Source organism: Anser cygnoides, chromosome 1 (genome assembly GCF_040182565.1).
Source record: "Anser cygnoides isolate HZ-2024a breed goose chromosome 1, Taihu_goose_T2T_genome, whole genome shotgun sequence".
Classification (NCBI taxonomy): domain Eukaryota; kingdom Metazoa; phylum Chordata; class Aves; order Anseriformes; family Anatidae; genus Anser; species Anser cygnoides.
Window position 1 is genome coordinate 86,691,682 of NC_089873.1, and position 18,948 is coordinate 86,710,629.

The 18,948-nt window shown below is 40.2% G+C and overlaps 2 protein-coding genes across 8 annotated transcripts in view; both read right to left on the bottom strand.

Annotated features, from left to right (window-relative positions):
• The window catches only part of VGLL3 (vestigial like family member 3), a 125,105-nt gene extending 115,444 nt beyond the window's left edge, over nt 1–9,661 (bottom strand). Inside the window, exon 1 of one of the 3 annotated variants that reach the window (XM_067001569.1) lies at nt 9,644–9,661. In XM_067001569.1, coding sequence (XP_066857670.1) covers nt 9,644–9,646 — 3 coding nt within the window. In that variant the 5' untranslated portion in view covers nt 9,647–9,661. Of the gene's footprint in view, nt 1–7,015; nt 8,269–9,643 lie in introns of those variants that run through there. The other 2 variants (XM_067001563.1, XM_067001559.1) reach the window with 2 other exon arrangements.
• POU1F1 (POU class 1 homeobox 1) overlaps nt 9,644–18,948 on the bottom strand; it is a 97,275-nt gene continuing 87,970 nt past the window's right edge. The window contains exons 8-13 of one of the 5 annotated variants that reach the window (XR_010833232.1): nt 18,064–18,190; nt 16,755–16,857; nt 14,660–14,779; nt 12,814–12,969; nt 11,095–11,300; nt 9,644–10,930 (exon numbers count right to left, since the gene is read on the bottom strand). The gene's annotated coding sequence lies outside the window, so the exon portion shown is untranslated. Of the gene's footprint in view, nt 10,931–11,094; nt 11,812–12,813; nt 12,970–14,659; nt 14,780–16,609; nt 16,858–18,063; nt 18,191–18,948 lie in introns of all 5 variants that reach the window. The other 4 variants (XR_010833229.1, XR_010833230.1, XR_010833231.1 and 1 more) reach the window with 4 other exon arrangements.

Below are 18,948 nucleotides of genomic sequence, written 5' to 3' on the forward strand. Positions count from 1 at the left end.
CCAAAAATGCTCAGATATTCAATTAGTGCGCATTCCTCATTATTTCAGATCCTGCTGCAATTCCTATCAGATGCCTTCAGGCACGACACAGTGGCACGATACATCATGTCGAGAAGCAGAACAGGACCATTACTAGGCAGATGTTTGACATGATACATCGTGTCAGTCAGCTAGTGGCACTAAGCCATGGTTGAAAATGGTTTTGACACGACACTGTGTGTCAGTGCTGTAGCACAAAAACTAATGTGTTCCAAAAATAGGGACAAATTCACCTCTGGCATAAGTAGAAGCAACTGCAGTGACTTCATTGGATTTGCATCTGCTTATGTCAACAGTGAATCTGGCCCGTAATCTGGAATTTATATAAAAGAGTGGTAAGTGTCTGCATTTTCAGATATTTATTATGTTGCTTTCTGCCTCCCAGCATTCAAGCATTATGAGACAGTTGGGGTAAAACTGCCACCTTTCTCAACTCTTTCCCCTCCACCCCATGAGAAAGCATCAAGTTTCTGTTTTTAGCAGTGTAACAGTGCTCCAGGGTATACAGAGGGTCACTTTTCAGAGGCATGGGCAGTTTTGAATTTGTGGATTTCACAAGGAATAGGAACATTTAAAAAAATAAAACAAACAGCATTCAAAAAAATAAAACAAACAAACAAAAACCCTCTGCTTTCTGCTTCCATATTATTTCCACAACAGTGACTTCAAGCAATAGGAGCCCAAAGATTATAGCAAACCATAAAATTGCAGTGACAATCAATGTGGTAGTAAAATAATTCCATTAAAGAACAGCCCAGATGAAGTGTAAGACCTGGTAAGATTCATATATATATATATATATTTAAAGTCATTGTAATTTATTGGTGTCCCCTTTCACTGCTTGGAAGTGAAAAGCACAGCTTGCTGATGCATCACACTGACAAAAGGAGAGGAAGGGAACACATTAAGGTATGACTGGTTCAATATCATCTTTACAGAAGAGCAACATACCAGCTTCCTGCTCTAATCTGTTTCTTTAACAAGGAACATAACCAATTAGCTGTACTTAAAGTAAACTGCATTTGCCTTTGCTGTGTATTCTAGTTTCTTAAATCCATCAGACTACATTACATCTTAGACCAGCTGAAATTCAGCAATGCCAAGGGCAACCCTAGGAAATAGAGACCAGAAAATCCTGGTGGAAAACCAGGTAAGCACCACAGCCAGATGTGGCTAGGTACATCAGCTCTATGGGTTATAACATCAAGGAAGCATGGTTTGCCAGCTGTGCTATAAATCTGACAGAAAGGAACAGTGCAAAGACGTGGTAGAAGCAGCAGTTTGCACAGGCTCAGCAAGAACTCACAGGTTTGGGTGTTTTGAGTTGACCTATTACTGTTGGAGTTGTGGGTGCTCACCACTTCCACCGATCAGAAAATTTAGAGGTCTGAATAAGTGCTGGAAAACTGTTGCAAGCATTGCAAAACTTTTGAACAACAGCAACAGAAAGTAAAGGTCCTCCCCCTCCCTTTTCACCACTACACAATCATTTCCTTTTTTTTTTTTTAAAGGGGATAACTGTAAATTTAACCTTTCTACAGAGATTAAAATAAACAAGTCTTCTTCATTTCCCCCCTTCCTCGTTTCACCCTCTGCTGGCATCCTATAAGTATTTAAATCATCTTAAACCACACCCTAGCTAGCTGTGGCTAGCAGTTACAGGCAAAGCCCCTTGGCTTTGCTGTTACTGTCCACTCAACAGTCAAAAATGCAGGGTGTCTTGTTTTTCCTAAATGAAGAGCCCAGCTCCAAAGACACACACTATATCCCGAGGAAATAAACACCAGGTGCTATCTATGCCTTGTATGTAAAGGAACAGAAAGGGTGGAGATTATGTTCGTCCACAACAAGCTAGAAATTCTCTGGTAAGATGGCAAAAAAAAATATATATATATATTTCGATGGAGCAGCGGTTTTGCACAGACAACTCGATTTTGACAAACATCGTCTAAAGCAAATTAGGTTTCTCATGGAGCTTGCCACACACATTTCTGGTTTCACACCGATTTACACGATGACGGGTAAACTCCCACTGGGGAGTTTACTTTGACCTAAGGACTCAAGGGCTCCTAAGCATGTTCCTGTAAAGCTGCAGTACCGTCATCGCCATGACCTACACTTCCAGCTGACACAGTGCAAGTCCCAGAAGTGCAATAGGCACCAGAGAGCTCTACAAGTACTGGGCTGAGCTCAGGCTATCCCCAGTCCCCAGGGGAGATGCATGAGGTCGGGGCAGGCAGACACTCCATTTCATTCCTGAAAAGGCAGAATGGAAATATGCTGAGACTGTCCCAAGCATCTGGGGAGGGAGAACAGAAGTATAAGAATTATTTCATTTTCCCAGGACAAAGTTTCTCTCTTATACATACTTATAGTTCTCCAATTTGAAAAAAAAAAAAAAAAAAAAAAAGGAAATTGAAGGGTTTTTTTGTTTGTTTGGGGGGGGGGGGGGGGGAGTAATATTCCATTCATTCAATGTCATTTTCATTCATACAGCACCTTAGGAGTACAGTAGGCTTAATGTTTCCTTTATAGATATAACAATTATACACTCACCACCGAGGTTTTGTCCTCTCTGGAATTGGAGGCAGCAGCTCGTGTGCAGCAGGTATGCTACCCTGAGATTAGGATCACTTGATTCAAAGGGCAATGAAATACAGGAAGCTACCAGCCAAAGTTATGATCATCAGATGCACAGCAACCTCTCTGTGTGCTGCAAGGATCTAGACACCTCTCTAGTCATCTCCTTCATATTTTGTAATAAAAGGAAAGCTGCAGTGCCAATTAGAGCAAAAGTCTATCTTACTTTAAGAACAGCTTTCACATCTCATGTCTGTAATCTTCAGCAATAGATCAAGGACTGCTATTCATTTTAATGCCTAAATGCATTATATTTATTCTTCTTATAATATTTTCTGTTACCACAGAAAATGTCTGGCTCCCAAAGAAAGAGAGAGAATTGTGTCAACAGCCCAAATTCTTCCTTGAAACGCGAACATTTTCAATGGCTTTAATGGAAGATATGCACCGGAATCCCAGGGCACAATCTGTCACTAAAATCCCCCATCTACACTGGAATTTTTCACCATGTCTTTTTCATAATGCATTGTTAAACATGTTTCCATCTCAGCAGTTGAATTTTGGGGCCCTGTTGCATCTGCGAGGGAAGTGCAAGGAAGCTGGGCAGTAACTGTAAAAGAAGGAGAAAGTGAATAAAATGGCTTGAAACTTTCAGATGCCAGCTGATGCCTTTTGCTTCCAGCCTCCTCACAACAACAACAAGCAGCACACTGAGGTCTTCCTTCCAGCTGGTGCAATAGCAGCAGCTGGCCTAGTTCAGGGCAGCTTCAGCGCTGTTCCCAGACATCCTGAGGGGTGTTTTGGTGCCTACCTGGCAGCGGATTGAGCACAGACTTGCTCCCTGCTCCCCCTGCCAAACCCTGGGGCTGCAGCAAAAGTGGTGAATATAGAGAAACTGGGGATGAAGCCCAGCAGCTCCTAATGTCCAAAAACCCTGGGACAACAGGGTTTTATTATTCTGTGGGCTGGAGACTGGTGACCTGTTCATGAACACTGACACTTTGCTCTGAAATGCCTCCTGTTGTCTTCAGCATAGCCACCCACAGAATACAACAGTGGTCCTCCTGTCATTGGTACAACACCTGTAACTGCTGAATAGCACAGATGCATTTCTGATGAATTAGCCAGAACACAATACAGAATGCTTGTCAATTTTATGCAGCTGGGAGCAAGCTTGCAATGCCTGGCCTGACATGAAGCCCACAGTAAGCCATTAGCTCAGCAGGACATTTAGAACAAATCTGAACCAGCAAAGTGAATATGCAGCAGAGCACACTTGCATCAGCTAATTCCAAAGGTTTTGATCCAGTCCAACAAGCCCTAAGGTAGGACTAAGGCTTTTGATGACACTTTACTGAAATTATTATTAAACCATCACATTTTCCTCACTTGCCTTCACCTCCACTCATGTCAGCACAGATACAGGCACGTGTAAGTTTAATAGGACAGGTCCAAGCTAGGACTAACACAGTTTTAATTGAGATTAATTACTGCTATGGAAAAAAAAAAAAAAAAAAGGTAATCTTAAAATCTGACTTTTCCACATCCAGATAATGCCTGGATTTTCTACAGCCACCCCTGCTGGCATAGCTAGTTCTTCTGACCCCACCTCTACCTTGTGTTCTGATATCACAATGTGCAGGAGACCAGAAATGATTTTACATAGATGTTTCACCATCAGACCTCTATCACTATTGTACAGTTTTGCCACCAGATGTTGCAAATCCATCTTTCCCAGGTAAACTGTGTTAGATAACTCTGTCATGAAACAGAGTAATTGCAATACTGCAACCAGTTGAGCTGCATTCACTTTACTTCCTCCTCCTACCCCCGCTTGATATTAGTGGTTTCTATAACTATTCATCTAGAACCACTCTATGATTTATTGGATGTGATTAGTGACTATAGGAGCACTTGACGAACACTCCTGACTGGAGAAACATGGAAATGCAAATCCTTTCTTTGGCTTAAATGACAGAAAGCATTTACTAAGAGAGATGCTGCCATGTTTTTAATACCAAGCACCACTTCCCAACTCTAAATATGTACATTAAATGCAAGTGAAAAGTAGTTTTGTTCCTGTAACTCACAATTTCATAAACGCCTATAACAATTTAAAAATTGCTTGTTGTTTTTTTACTCCTTTTGTCGAGTGTATATTAATAATGTAATTTGCTATGCTAGATTAATAATCAAGACTGTCAGCATTTTCCAGTTTCTTTTCATATTGCTCATTATCTCATTATCATAGGCTTTTCATCAGCTTTTCTTCACTCATCAAAAGAACATGTGCAAATGGTGAAGGAAATGGCTAGAAAAATACTTGTAGAGCATTACTAGTCTCTTAGTGAATAAAATGCAAGTATTAATAACACTTAACTGGCTGTTCTCTGTTGTCTATCGCATCATTACTTTTCCCTACTCTCAGGGTAATTTGTATTAGTAGGAAAGCAAATAGTCAAACTGTAGCACTTATGCATAAAAATACTTTCTACACATTTTACTATACAACGTATTAATTCACTAATTTCCACAATGGCTACGTGAGCTATAGTTGGATGAGGCTGTGGACTTAATTAGCTCAAGCTCATGGTCAGATTTTTTGCCATCCAGCCATTGGCTTAAGTCATGCAGCTTGTTTAGTCTCCTGTATGAAACAAGATTCATTACCATGTCTATTCCTTATTCCATAGGCGTTTCTATCCTATAGGATGTGACTGCCCTAATGAAAAAAGATGTCTTAAAGCAAGCAAAACCATCATCCTGAAACTGCCTGAAAAAAGCCATCTATGAAGGAAGTATACTGCTCACAGTGATGATTCTCCACTATTCAGAGAGCCAGAGGATGGGGGAAAGAGTAAAATGGCTTTTGCTTCCTCCCAAGCTAAAGTAATCTACTGAATAGGGATAATATTCCCAGAGTCAGGAATAAGAGAGCTGATTAAGCTTCACCACCCACCATCTACCCCTTTTCCCCACAACAGGATTTTCTTACCATATCCCTATACACATACACACATTAACATCTAGAAAATTTTCTGTGCTTCTGCCTTAAAAGTACATACAACTTATGATAGAATAGTTCAGTTGATGGGGACCTTCAAAGATCAAGCCCAACTTCCTGAACACTTCAGGGCTAGCCAAGAGTTAAAGTATGTTATTGCGGGCATTATCCAACTGCACCTTGAACGCTGGCAGGCATGGGGCACCAACAACCTCACTAGGAAGCTTACTCCAATGCTTGACCACCCTCATGGGAAATAATTGTTCCCAATGCCCAGTCTGATCCTCCTCAGGCCCAGCTTTATGCTGTTCTCCTGTGTCCTGTCATTGGCTACTGGGGAGCAGAGACCAGCACCTCCCTCTTCGCCTCCCCTCCTCAGGAAGCTAGGGAGAGCAGAGAGGTTGCCTCCTGGCCTCCTCTTCTCCAGACCAGACAACCAGGGTGCCCTCCAGCCCTTTTACCAGCCTTGTTGCCCTCCTCTGGATGCTTTCCACTACCTTAACATCCTTTTCACATTGTGGAAACCAGAACTGTGCACAATATTCAAAGTGAGGCTGCACCAGTACTAAATATAGCAGGAGAATCACCTCTTTTGACTGGCTGGCTCTACTGTGTTTAATGCATCCCAAAAGGTGGCTCACCCTCTTGGCTGCCAGGACACACTGCTGGCTCATGTTGAGCCTCCTGTTGATAAAATATGTTGAATTGGACTAGTCCTAGAATTGAGCACTGAGGAACACCTGATGTATTTCAGTTTTTTGGAGGAGATCAGTCCAACGTGCCAGGACTTTGTATTTTCTTTGATTTATGCCAGCTTTCCTTAAAATATTAGATATTTTCCTCTAAATTCATCTGTCTTATTCCAAAGTGAGAGAGTGTTGTTGCCTCTGGGAAGGTACATTAGAGGCAGAAAAATTGCCTGGCCTAAGAACACAGGCAGAGCAGTATGAATAAACAACTTAATTCTCTGAGTCTATCAGTACCACAATTCCCATGAGCACCATCAGTTTTGGTGAGGCCTTTTTTTTTTTTTTCCCCCACCTAAAGCTCGCAGTAATGAATTAGAAAGACAGGAAGTAGTTAACAAAATTAATATTAATCCAGAGCACTTGAATAGTACACAACAGTTTATTTCAGAGGTATCTTTATAGTTTCAGTACAGCATACTGGAGCATCTCTGAAGAAACAGTCTTGAAGCTTTTAATTTTGAGAAGTACTAATTGCCTTCCAAATGAGAGAAGGTTACACCACTAGAGAATGAGCCACGTTCATTTACTACAAGCAGCTTATTCTCTACAGGCCTTCCACAGAGGTGCTGAACACCAACTGTTGTGATTGCTATTGTCCTCACATCCCAGCCCAAACGAGGAGCAGCAAAGAGAAGTCACTCACATGTTCTTGCACTTTCAGAGAAACCCCAGGAAGCACCTTGAACGGGATACACAGGCAGCAACGGTGAAACATTCCCTCTCCTAGGCCACAGAGTGCAACAACACTCCTCACTGACAGCACCTGCCTTGGAAGGAGAATAAAAGGCTGTTTGTCTCTTCTGTCCTTAGCCCCTAACCTCTGGGGTCCAAGCCTTCTGCCATAACTCCAAGTTAGAGGTGGTAAAGTCCTTTCACTCAGACCAAAGGCAACTATTCTACCAATGGCATCTGATTATTCCCAATCAGGGAACACTTTAATAAGCAGCAGCATCTGAGAAAGGAAGGTTGCAGACTCCTAATTAAGCAGCCACTGACATATCACTTTGCAAACTAAACATCCAACTGGGATGCTCAATCTAGCACATATGGTTTGTAAACAAATGAACAGAGCACTCCACAGAGCAGCTCTACACACTGCTACAGTGAAATATGCTGAAGGCATACCGCAGAGGCTCCCTTTGCACTTGTAACAAATGATCTAATGATCCTCAGGAGGAGGAAATGAGGCTGATTTGTAGCTCTCTTCAAGAGGCTAACACAGTTAAGTAAGACTTCTTAATTGCCTGCTCTTTATTATTTAATGCATAAGAAGGTTAAAAAAAAATCCTTAGGGCCAGATCCCAAAAAGGTATTTAGGTGCCTAAGCAGGCAGCTAGGCAGAATTTAGCTGCAATTACAAACAGTGATATTAAAAACCTCTGCTCAGCTGCTGCCTAACTCTGAAGGCTCTTAAACCTAAGTGGGTACCTATTTCAGTTTTAAAGTTCTCTAGGTGCCTAGCATTCAGCTTCTGCGAGTGCCAAGGAACATTTTATTCCTGATGTGCCTAAGGTGGCTCATGACTGCTCAGTGCTAAGCCAGCCAGCAGCCAGGAGTTACGGCAGCTTTCTTCCCTGAGAGGTTTTAGCCATGAGGAACATTTGTCCGGTGCACAGGAGCATCTGAAAGCCTACCTGCATCTCTTGAATGGGTTATAAATAAAGTCAGCCTAATTACAAATAATAAAGTGGCAAGCAAGCAGGTCTGCTCAAAGGCATGTCACAGACTCAGGAGTTGCACGAGGGGAAGCAGTACAGCCGAGAAGCAGTCCTAAAGCTCTTGAAAACACTTGGAGCTGCAAATTATGAAGGACAAATGAGACACAGAACCCATCCATACCAAGGCAAGAAGCATGTTTTTAAATCCCTGTATGTTCTCCCTTCAGACCAAAGAATGAAAATGAATCCGTTAAATGAGGGGGACCCAGGTCAGGCTAATGGCGCCATCTCATCAACTGCGGTTTCTGAAGGCACAGGAGCAGCCCCTGTGGCCTTGTCCCATTCAGAGTCCTGCCAGGAACAAGGACAGGAGCACATCCTCCACTCTACTCACACATCCCTTCAGTGGTTTTATATGCAGTTCATTTGAAAAATCTTGTTTTTCCAAAGAATAGCATTTGCACCATGCAATTTAGATACCACCATTTTGAAGTAGTTAGTTGTTTTGTTTTGCTGCATATAATCTTACTCGCTTTGATATCTGTTTGTGAGGGATGGGGCTCTTTCAGAAGAGTGTTTCTGAGCTGTGTTCCTCGTACAATATCTAATAAGCTTTATTGCCATATTTCATTGCTGTGAATTCAGGTAGTGCACTAATAGAACAATGAGATAGACCCTTGAGTGGGTAAATACGGAGTCAGAAGAAAAAAGGGCTTATGTAAGAGCCTATAAAAGCAAGACAGTTTAGAAATCAGGCAGCTGCTCCATTCCCAATTCCCTCCATTGTGTCTCAGTATGGACAGACATCAGACCGCCAGATCTCTTACATGCCTTGTTGCATTTTATAAAGTATGGGCATAACAGAGAAAATGGTAAACATAAAATGGATCTGTTAACATGGATCTGTTAACTTTTATGTTTGTCTTCTGACACTTTAGATTGCTTCATGGGACACTGCACTCCTGGGAGACTTGATTACTTTTAAAATTAATGCCGTGTAGGAAAAAAATGCCCCATAGGCATACCACAATATTTACAAAGGTAACTGCTCTTTCCTCAGAATATTCAACCTTGGTCAAGACATTTCCTTGTTGGAAACAAAGCCTCTTTGGCATGAGGATTCTGCCTCTCCAGAATGAGGGTAGAGCTCCCTGAGCTCTAGAGCAAAGGTGCCACAAGTCTCTGCAGAAGACAAAACATTCTGAAGATAAAAATGCAAAAATTGCAAATTTCAATATTTTTTCTGTCAGATGTAAGGAATTGTTTTCTCTGAGACACACAGTGATGTGTATAGCTAGTCTAGTAACCAAACCAACTCTTTCCATTCACACCTTCACCTCTCTGAAGAGAATGTAAATATTATTATCATGGAAGGATTTAAACATGTTTATATGCAACAAATAGAATTGGTGTTATATGAATACTAGTATTAATAACAAAAACTAACATCCATCATGTTCAAAAGAGAATAATGCTATTACACTCATCCATAGTGTCCCGTCCCTCCCCCCCAAAAAAAAGTACAAAGTGAATTTTGAATTTAAATTAGCCAAATCAGAAAGTTAAGCCATTGTGTATAGTTAAGCAACAACATACACCAACATGTCACTTACCATTTGTCTCACTATTTATTATGCTTGTGAGTTGCCCAGATGACAACTTGAGTAGGGTTTCATTGACTGTCTTTGTCTAAAGCAGCCTTAAAAGGGTGTTAGAATTAAAACTTGTTCAGAATGTGAGCATTTTTCAGAAAGAATTGCTGAGCTGGTAAACCTGAAGTTTCTTCCTCCAAGGATTCTATTTCAATGGGAATTCTTTGTTGTAACAAGCATTCAAAACTTACCAACAGAAAATGTCTTGTCAAGCTGCAAACATAAATTTTTAAAGAAATTAATGGTCAGGGGAAAGCTGCCCTACTCATTATGCAAAGCACTAGCGGCAACACAGCCCAATGGGCAATTAATTAGCCTGATATGGGTACATGAAGGAGAAAAAGAGCAGGCACAGCAGGTCACTCAGTGCTCAGGGGCCATCAAAGCAAGACCTGCAGCCACATTCCAGTTGCTCTGTGGTCATGGCCTTTCTGTTAAATCACTGAAGTAGACAAGATGAGTTAGGAGGGTTGATCAGTGTGTTGGCTGTGATCCAGAGACTTGAGATTCATCAGTTACTCATTCACTCCAGCAGTAAGGGTGAAGAGAGGCTCCATGGAGAGTAGATGGGTACAGCAGTGCTACTTTTCCATGTTGGCATGAGCAGATGTGAAATGCAGCAGCATGTCCATTTCTGGCAGGACATCCTTTTGGTTTGATGCTGGAAAAAGCTTTATTTTTTATTAATTTTGATAAGATGGTCTCAAAATCACATCATATTTTCAAAAGGGTTTTGCAATATGTTTCCTCTCCTCTGACCCATGTTTACTTCCATAGTCAAGGATGATGAGGGACTCACGATACTCTTAACTATTCTTTATAAGTAAATTTGATATGAAAATGTTTGTTAATTATGCTAATTAAAATTTCTACCTTTGTGTGTCACGGGGTTCCTATTTTTAAACACTTTGGGAACACTGTGCCTATTAGATATGCCAGTTGTACATCTCCTAGGCAGCAAGATCTAGTGCACACAAGCAAGATGATTCGATTAAGTCTCCCAGGAGTTTTCCTGGTGTAATGTCTGCTGAAGGAAACAGAGAGGGATAGCAGAACTGCATCTTTAATTCATTTATATGGGTCATATCTCTCAGGAAATGATCAATCATTCTTCTCCAAAATTTCTCCTTTTTCTCTGGGGACTAAGTTTATCAGCTGGGAGCAAATTTATCAGCTGGGGGCCAGCCAAAGTCCAGATTTTGAACATGAAGGAAAAGCCACCAGCATCATCAGGATGTAGGTATGAACCTGAAAGAAAAATGAGAATACATCTCTGTCAAGAACAATTGACTCATTTAGGAATGCAATCTGTCAGAGAACCTCTCTAGCAGGCTTGAACAATTTTCAAATAAGTCTATCTCATTTAAAAAAAAGAAAAATCACATTGGTATGTATAGACAATGTTAATGTACCTTTTAAGAAGCTGACTTTCTTGCTGATGTAATATCCAGCGGTGCCCACTAGATGGACCTCAGTTTCAAAGAGTTGAGAGGTTGTGTTCTGCACTGAGGTGCTAGGACAAGGGGAGGTGGAAGCAGTTTGGTGTTCGGCAGAGGAGGGAACGGCCGCATCCCGGCACTTCAGAAACGCACTTCCAGCAATATTTATCAGACAGGGGCTCCAAAATGAGTAGGTGTAATTCCAGGACTTCCGACTTTCCAGACGTGATTTTACATTCTGATTGATACATTTCCTCAACAATTTCTTTGGCAACCACATGGACTGCCTGTTCTTTTCTATTTAGTGCTTGACACTTCAATAGCGATACCTGAATATAGTTATTTCCACTGATGTGATTTGTTCAATCCATGTTGCCACTGTTTTAGAAAACACAAGCATTGATTGTTTCTTTAAGGTTGCCCACAAGGTATGAATGGTTGGTTATTTTCTCCATTTTAATAACTGATTATAATACAGAACTGTTGTTGGTCTATATTAATCAAAACTCATGAGTCAGTGTTTCCCTAAAATCATAATTCAAAATTGACTTTAAAAAAGACTCTGGGATTTAAGAATGAGCATATCTGCATTTCTTGTTAGACTTTGGGCTTCTGAACTTTCGCGTTTGTGGTCTTTGTTCTGGTTTGTTTGAAGTACACCATTTTCGTGTTTTCTTGTTTTCTCAATAACTGTGAGAATAAAATTTGTTTTGCATTTTAAATGAAAGGTAAGAAATGTAAAAATACAAAATAAAAATACATGACTCAAAGAATAGGTATGTAAAATGGCAAACACTACGTGGTTTGCAATGAGAATAACAAATGTTGGCAAAATTGGAACAAACAAATTTCTGCTTCATACTGTTTTAGTCTCACAGTTGGCATTATACATGCAGGCACTTTGGTGCTTACATGGTTATGCTTGAAACCATACGTACGTTTTTAAAATAAGGTTTTAGCTATAAAAGTCCCTTTAAAATTATCTGCAAAATGAGCATAGTTTCTTCTTCATCTGGATACCTTCAGGCTTCAAACTCAGAACAACAGCTATCATCGTATTTCTCCAAGAAATCCTAGAACATACCGAACCTCTGAAAGAATCATTTTGCAATAGCAGCATTCAAATATTGGGCAGGATCGAAGCAATAATGAGCTAGTACAGTAACCTGTAGAAAACTGCAGGATCAAAGACTTGATTACTTCAGTTTATATCACCCAGCAGTTTCCTCCACACCTACTACTTCCACTCTAAGGATTAGATTTAGGTTTAAGTCCTTGGTTTATCTAGAGTTACACATGATTTTGTCAAGTAAAGATCTGGCTCAAAGCAGGAGCTGTCACTGTCTGTGAGTTAAATGAACACCCTGTTAAGTAACACTACAGAGCACTACTTAACGCGAAGAGACGTTGTGTCTAGGAAGCCAGATGAGTTCTAGCCAGCCAAACAGTGGGCAGGTATTTTTGTCTCTGGCTCAGCCAGAAAGCCAGAGAAGGAAAGCAAGACCCATGGCATGACCTGTTGGTTTTGAGGGACAAGAGAGGGAAATAAAGAACACAGTAGGGCAAGTGATCTGAGCATATGACATGGGAGGGAAAGATCCTAGTGGGGAAGGTCAAGGACACATGGCTCAGACCCTTATAAGCAAACTTCATTACGTTAGGGATCACAGAGAAACTTATTACTGTACCAACCTGTATTTAGCACGGTTTTCCAGAAAAGTGAGTAAATGAAAGAAGCTCTGATCAAAAGCCTTTTGTGTAGCTTGCAGAGGAAATATAGATACAGTGCATGTAAAGTAATATTTCTAGACCACCTCCGTAGAAATCGTGGTTCAAATCAATAAGCTTCTGAAAGACAAACATACATTAACATATGAATTAACCTCCAGGCTGCAAAATTTTACTAAAAATAGATCTAAAATAGATGAAAGGCAATGATTCTGAAACCAGTGAAATTAAATTGCTTTTATACATCCTACTTCTTATAGCTTTACCTCTGAATAATATTTTCGTTTTAATTGCATCAGCTGTTTTATATTGTTCTTCAAAGTAAATCTTTCATAACTATGGCTAGCCACAAATAATTTTGTCTCTTAAATGAAAAATCAAAACCTGGACTGTTTCAACTGTGTAATATGACCACTGTTCCTCGAGGGAAATAAAAATACTGCTCCTTACTGTACTCTGGACTCATTCTGAACAATGCCTTTTCATCCTTGGTGAGAGGCAGTTGTTCATCATGGAAGAAGAAATTCAGAGGGTGACCCTAACCTATGGAGTTTGGTAGAGCTGTGGAGTAACTCATATCAGCTCCTCCTCAGGCACCACCTCAGCAGTCTTCTCAGTCATACCTACATTTTTCTGGGAGTGCAGGAACTACAAGCATTGCTGAAAGGGAAACTAGCATAGTATTCCTGTCTGAACAACTATGAGAAACACTTGAAAACTGCCCAATTTCAGTCTTGATAGAATAGTCTGAGTTGCAGAAAGAGTCATACTACAAGAATAAGGCTGTGCCTTCTTGAATGTAAGTATATGAAGCCACTCCAAGTGAAATCAGTATAACTTACTGATAAAACCCATTAAATGTGATAATAAAATAGTCCCTTAAAGTATCAAAACTGTGAGTAAATTTTATTCTACATTGCAAGAAGATAGTTTTGTTTTTTGTTTGTTTGTTTTGTTTTTAAATGGGAATACCTTGATTACCACACTATGCTTAAATCAGTTATCAGTATCAATTATGTAAGTTTAAAGCCAGCATAGGGTGAGAGCAGCTGTTGAATGAAATGGCTTATCTGATTAAAATTGAGTAATATGGATGCACCAAACTGCTGGGAGTATTTGCCACAGGATAGTCAGTGATATGATATCAATCAGGGATGCATCAGATGTACAGTGATGACTTACTGATGGAAAACCAGGGGAAAATACCAAGTCTTCACTAGGCACTTATAACATGAATTTATAAGCACAAAATGAAATACAAACTACCCAAGTTAGCTGAATTTTATTCAACCATGCCTTCTGTCTATTTATCTACTTTTTGTTTAAGCACATTAATTGATCATTTTCATATTCATTCTGCAACATGGGAGCAGAGTTTCTTTTGAATGATGATTTCATTAGGATTTGTTCTGCCAGATAGCAATGCCTCCGGAGTTATGTACTACATTAATTCTGACTGATCTTTTACCGTATATTTATTTTTATTTCACAAGAATTATGGAAAAAAATCTACATGCTGAGAAGAAGAGGGTGCTATTTTCAAGTATTTCTCATAATTTAGATGAGAGTTGAGCATTCAAAACAAAACACAGTTCACAAAATAGGAGTGCTTACCATGTTAAGTGAATGAGACTGAGGTTATTAGAAAATTATTACAAAAGACAAGAGTTACATTATTTGAAGTCAAAAGGAGACTGTATTTTGAATTCAAAGAGCACTGAATAAGCCACAGATTGGAGGAGTAGTTAGAGCTAATCATATTTCATATTATTCTCTTGGATGATTAGCTGCTTTGGAAAAACAGTAATACCTTGGAGAGCTTTCTTCCTGTTGGAGTGCCAGCTTGAATCTGTCCAGGGGAAGAGCCCAAAATTTGAAACAATACTGTTACTCTTGCTGGTATATGTGACATCTTATGAGGTCTCCAGGTCTGGAAAAAAAAAAAATCAGAGCAAAAGACACTAGCTACCACACTTAATATACACAACTGCAATCAAAAGGAGTTAATGACAGCTGTTTGAACGCACCCAAGCTATCTTCTGTATTACTTACACTGAGTATCACCAATAGCATCACTGTAAATCATATGGCGTTCATTGGGAGTTCCAAAACTTGTTTATTCCTCTCCATTTCTCTCCCAACACCTTCATCCAGTTTAAGTATTCAGACAGTAGATTGTACAGAGTTCTGTGCTGTTACTCTCCCAGATGGTTTTAAGCTGCCTAAAGTATGTTTGGGTAAGGCTGATGACAACCTTGTCAGTTATAGAGCAGGCAGATATATGCAGTGACCTGCATTCTGTGATCACTTAGACTGAACTCCAAAGCCTTTGATCTTCAAGTAAGCCCTGGCTTCCTTCAGGAGCTCTTGGAAAAGTCAACACTTTCAAAATTCCCTTCAGTGCAAGCTCTAGGTGCTCCATACCACAATCCAGTCATTCTTACAGTTATATTAAGTTGCTCTCTCCATAAAAGCAAAATTATGACAGAAAATCAATGATAAATCATGTAGTCACAAGAAAGCTAAGTAAGTAACAAAGTCAGTTTATCTGCTGTGGCGTAGGATTCTTGCATTTGAAAGGGAGGTTGGTGGGGATGCACACACTATAAGGACTATGTCCTCAAAACAGGCAGGAATGTTTGTGTTGCCCCTGTGTGAAGAGACATTCACTGTACAAAACTGAAAGTGAATTTGACCCTACAAGCATCTCTACTCCAGAAAAACAAATAAATAAAACTGCCAGTTCAGTTAAAGCAAGAATATCTTGTTAGTTTTAATGTAGGGACTCCTTGGACCTTATCAGTTGAAAAAAATGTGATGAATTACCCTATTCCTTCATACACTACAGCTTTTCCCTCAAGGAAACAGTCTGGGGAAAAAAGGCATAAGATGAGAGGGAGCAGAACGGGCAATTCATCATGTTTCTCAACCCTTTTAGGCTTTCACTGGCATTGCCTGCTGTCATCAGTCTCCTCTAGAGAAGAGGGTCCTGGCCACCTGGATAAAGCAGCAGCCATCAGTATACTACAGTGCTGAGCTAGAACCATCTGTTTTAAAAAATGCTTCACACTCCTGCATCAAGGACACTGAAAAGAACTTCATACAGAAAAAGACTTGGTCTTATTATGAAGAAAAATGAGCTTGCTTTTAAATTAGTACCTGTGGTGTTGCAGTTCCAATTTGAAGTAGGAACCAGAGATGATGGAATAACTAAAAGTTTGTTGAAAATAAATTTTGTGGTTTGCCTCATAGTAGCAAGGATGGTTAAGTTCAGATTTTGGGATAAATTTTGCTAAATGCCGATTAATACATTTTCATCTCCACTAGCTCAAAGCACGGATTTTGTTCTAAGCATACAACATGCTGAGACAATAGATGAATGGAAGTGCATTGCACTCTTAGTTCTCATAGTTCTCAATCTCTGTATCATCCCCAGATGACTGGCAGATTTGATTTGATCCCAAATTCAATCTCCAAATGAGAGACAGATTCAATTCAATGGAGAGGACAATGTAGATACTACACTGATGACTCAGTAGGAGAAGATTTTGAGACCATTATACTTTCCATATACCAAAAATGTGAAGCTTTGATAGGAAACAGAGGCTCATTCTGATTTTTTGTCATGAAGTCTGCAGGGTAGGTTTCACTCTGGTGCATTGCCTCTGATGCACAGGCATACAGTAGGACCTAGTAATCTGTGAAGAACCACATACATTGTCTCACTAACAAATGCTAACACAGCAGTTCAGGATCTTACATGCAGAATGCCTCTGAGGGAGTTACTGAGAGCACCTTCCTCGCCTAACTGCAGAACCAGACCACAGCTAGCTGCTGTTCTGATATTCTGCCACACAAGGTTTGCTGCTAGTTAGGGATAGCTGTTAGATTTTTCTTGTTCTTACTTCCGTGAGTCCAAGGCATTTAGCAGAAAACAGTGTGCTGTGCAGCTGATCAAATAGGAAAGGTGAAAAGCTACCCAGGAAATTGTCATTTGTTTCGTCACACCTGTGGAAGGAAATGGCATAATCAGGTAAGATGATATGTTTGCTGGTTTATATAAAATCAAATCAGCAACCAATGTGTCCTCATGCTTTTTAGAATATTACACTGTTCAGTAAGTACAATAAAAAAGCAAACAGTCCATGGAACAATAAGACACCTTGTTAATAAAAAAATTGTCAAGCCTCACTGACTAAGCCTTGATAGGAAAAGAAACCTATTAAAATGCACTTATAGTGCTCCAATGAACAGTCAGCAATTACAAACAGTTCCTCTTAGCAGAAGTTTTTTCCTGATGGATTTTCTAGATGTTAGCATTAGTATTTATTTTAGTGAGGCAGAGGTAAGGTAAGGGACATACTGAGGTGTGAGAAGGAGAGGTGTGACACCCTGACTGGCTTTTCACTGTAGACACATTAAAGCACTGGCGTGAATTCATTAGCGCAAATAGGTATAGACCAGTGGACTGGTGATAAATGACAGAAAGAGTCAAAGGGGGAGGGAAAAGGCAAAGAGAAATGCAAAGCGAAAGATGACAGTGCTCAGCTAAGTCCTGATCATCTCACAACCTTCCAGGCAGTCTGAAGGTGGTCTAAGTAGATGGGAAGCACCAAAGCTAAAGGGTCTTGGGTGTGATAATGAGACAATTTATGATACAGCAGAGCTTTGCAATGAATGCAGGTGAAGGTTTGCATCCTGTAGACTTCAGAACCAGAAGTAGTCCCCTTTTAAGAAGGCCCAGCACTGTGAGGTTGGAGGAGATAGCAGCTTGGATTTGAAGGGATGGCAGAGCTGGAGGCTGTTTCTTCCCTTGTATGAAAAGGCTGTATTATAGTAAGGATAATTATGTAGACAGATGTTGGAGACTGTGTGGGTCCATGTTAACGAAAGTTCACTCCAGTTTAGATTCTTAACCAAACCAAAGTTCTAGTCATACAACATCTGAATTCACAGACTGGTGTAAATCCTTTTAAATCATTCTTCAGTATCAAAACAGCCTTCTGCTATTTAAAAAGACTGGACATTTTAAATTGCTAGACTGTAAAACAAGCATCAATGCTGTTATAGTTCCATAATATCGTAGAAAAGAATACCTTGCCAAATACAAGTGCCAGGTAGAAGAATCCTGACCTAATGGTCCCCTAGAAGGATGAAATTTGCAGAGCTTCATAGGAAAATTTTAGACATGTTAGAAAGTTAAAAACTGTTTACCTGGGGTGAATTTTTTTAAACAGCTTCAGAACAAGGGTTGATGTTTTTGCTCACCGATGACTCCCTTCAGAGGGGGGGGTGAAATGCTGCTCACAGGCTGCATCTTACCACATCCCATGGTTGGTGGCTGAAACAGATCAGACGGAATTGGGTACTGCTCGGATATGAAGCTAGAGGTATGAATAGAAAATACTAAACTTCTGTTAGTTTTGAAAGAACCTCCTTCTCCTTAAAGACCCCAACCTTAGTCCAGGTGGAAGAAAAAAAAAAAAAACCTCAAACTTTGCACTCAATATAGCATTTATTTAAGAACAAACAAAAAAAAAAGGCACTAAATTGATGCAGGTCTACAAATTGCTGCATTAAGTCTGCTATACACGGCCCACGTACAATAACATAAGGGTAATGTAAAAACATGCATTAGGGATGAAGAAGAATATTAGATCCATCTCTCCCTCCATGAAAGGATGAGCTGAGAGCTGATAGTGGGTGAGTACTGCTAGCAAAGCCAGCACTTCACTATCTGTGGGTGAACATTTCAGTCCTTTGTTGCATGCTTTTTATTATAAAGCCCACTGAAAACTTAAAGCTGCTTTTCTGAAGGAGCTGTTGTGTAACTCTGACATCTGGGGTTTTCAATCGCTGCCCTGTTTGAACTGGTTATGGAACACATTAAACCCAGAAGACTCCACTTCAGCTGTTTACAAACCTTCCCCACACTACTCTCTATCCTAGCTTTGTCGACAGGCTCCAGTTCAGCAGGGGGCTCCAGGCTCAAGCCTGGCTTTCTCAGATAAGCACTACCATGGACTGCAGTGGGAAGGAACCCACATTTACATTGCAGCACGTTATCAAGGGTCTGTCAGAATCAGGTCTGTTGTTTTC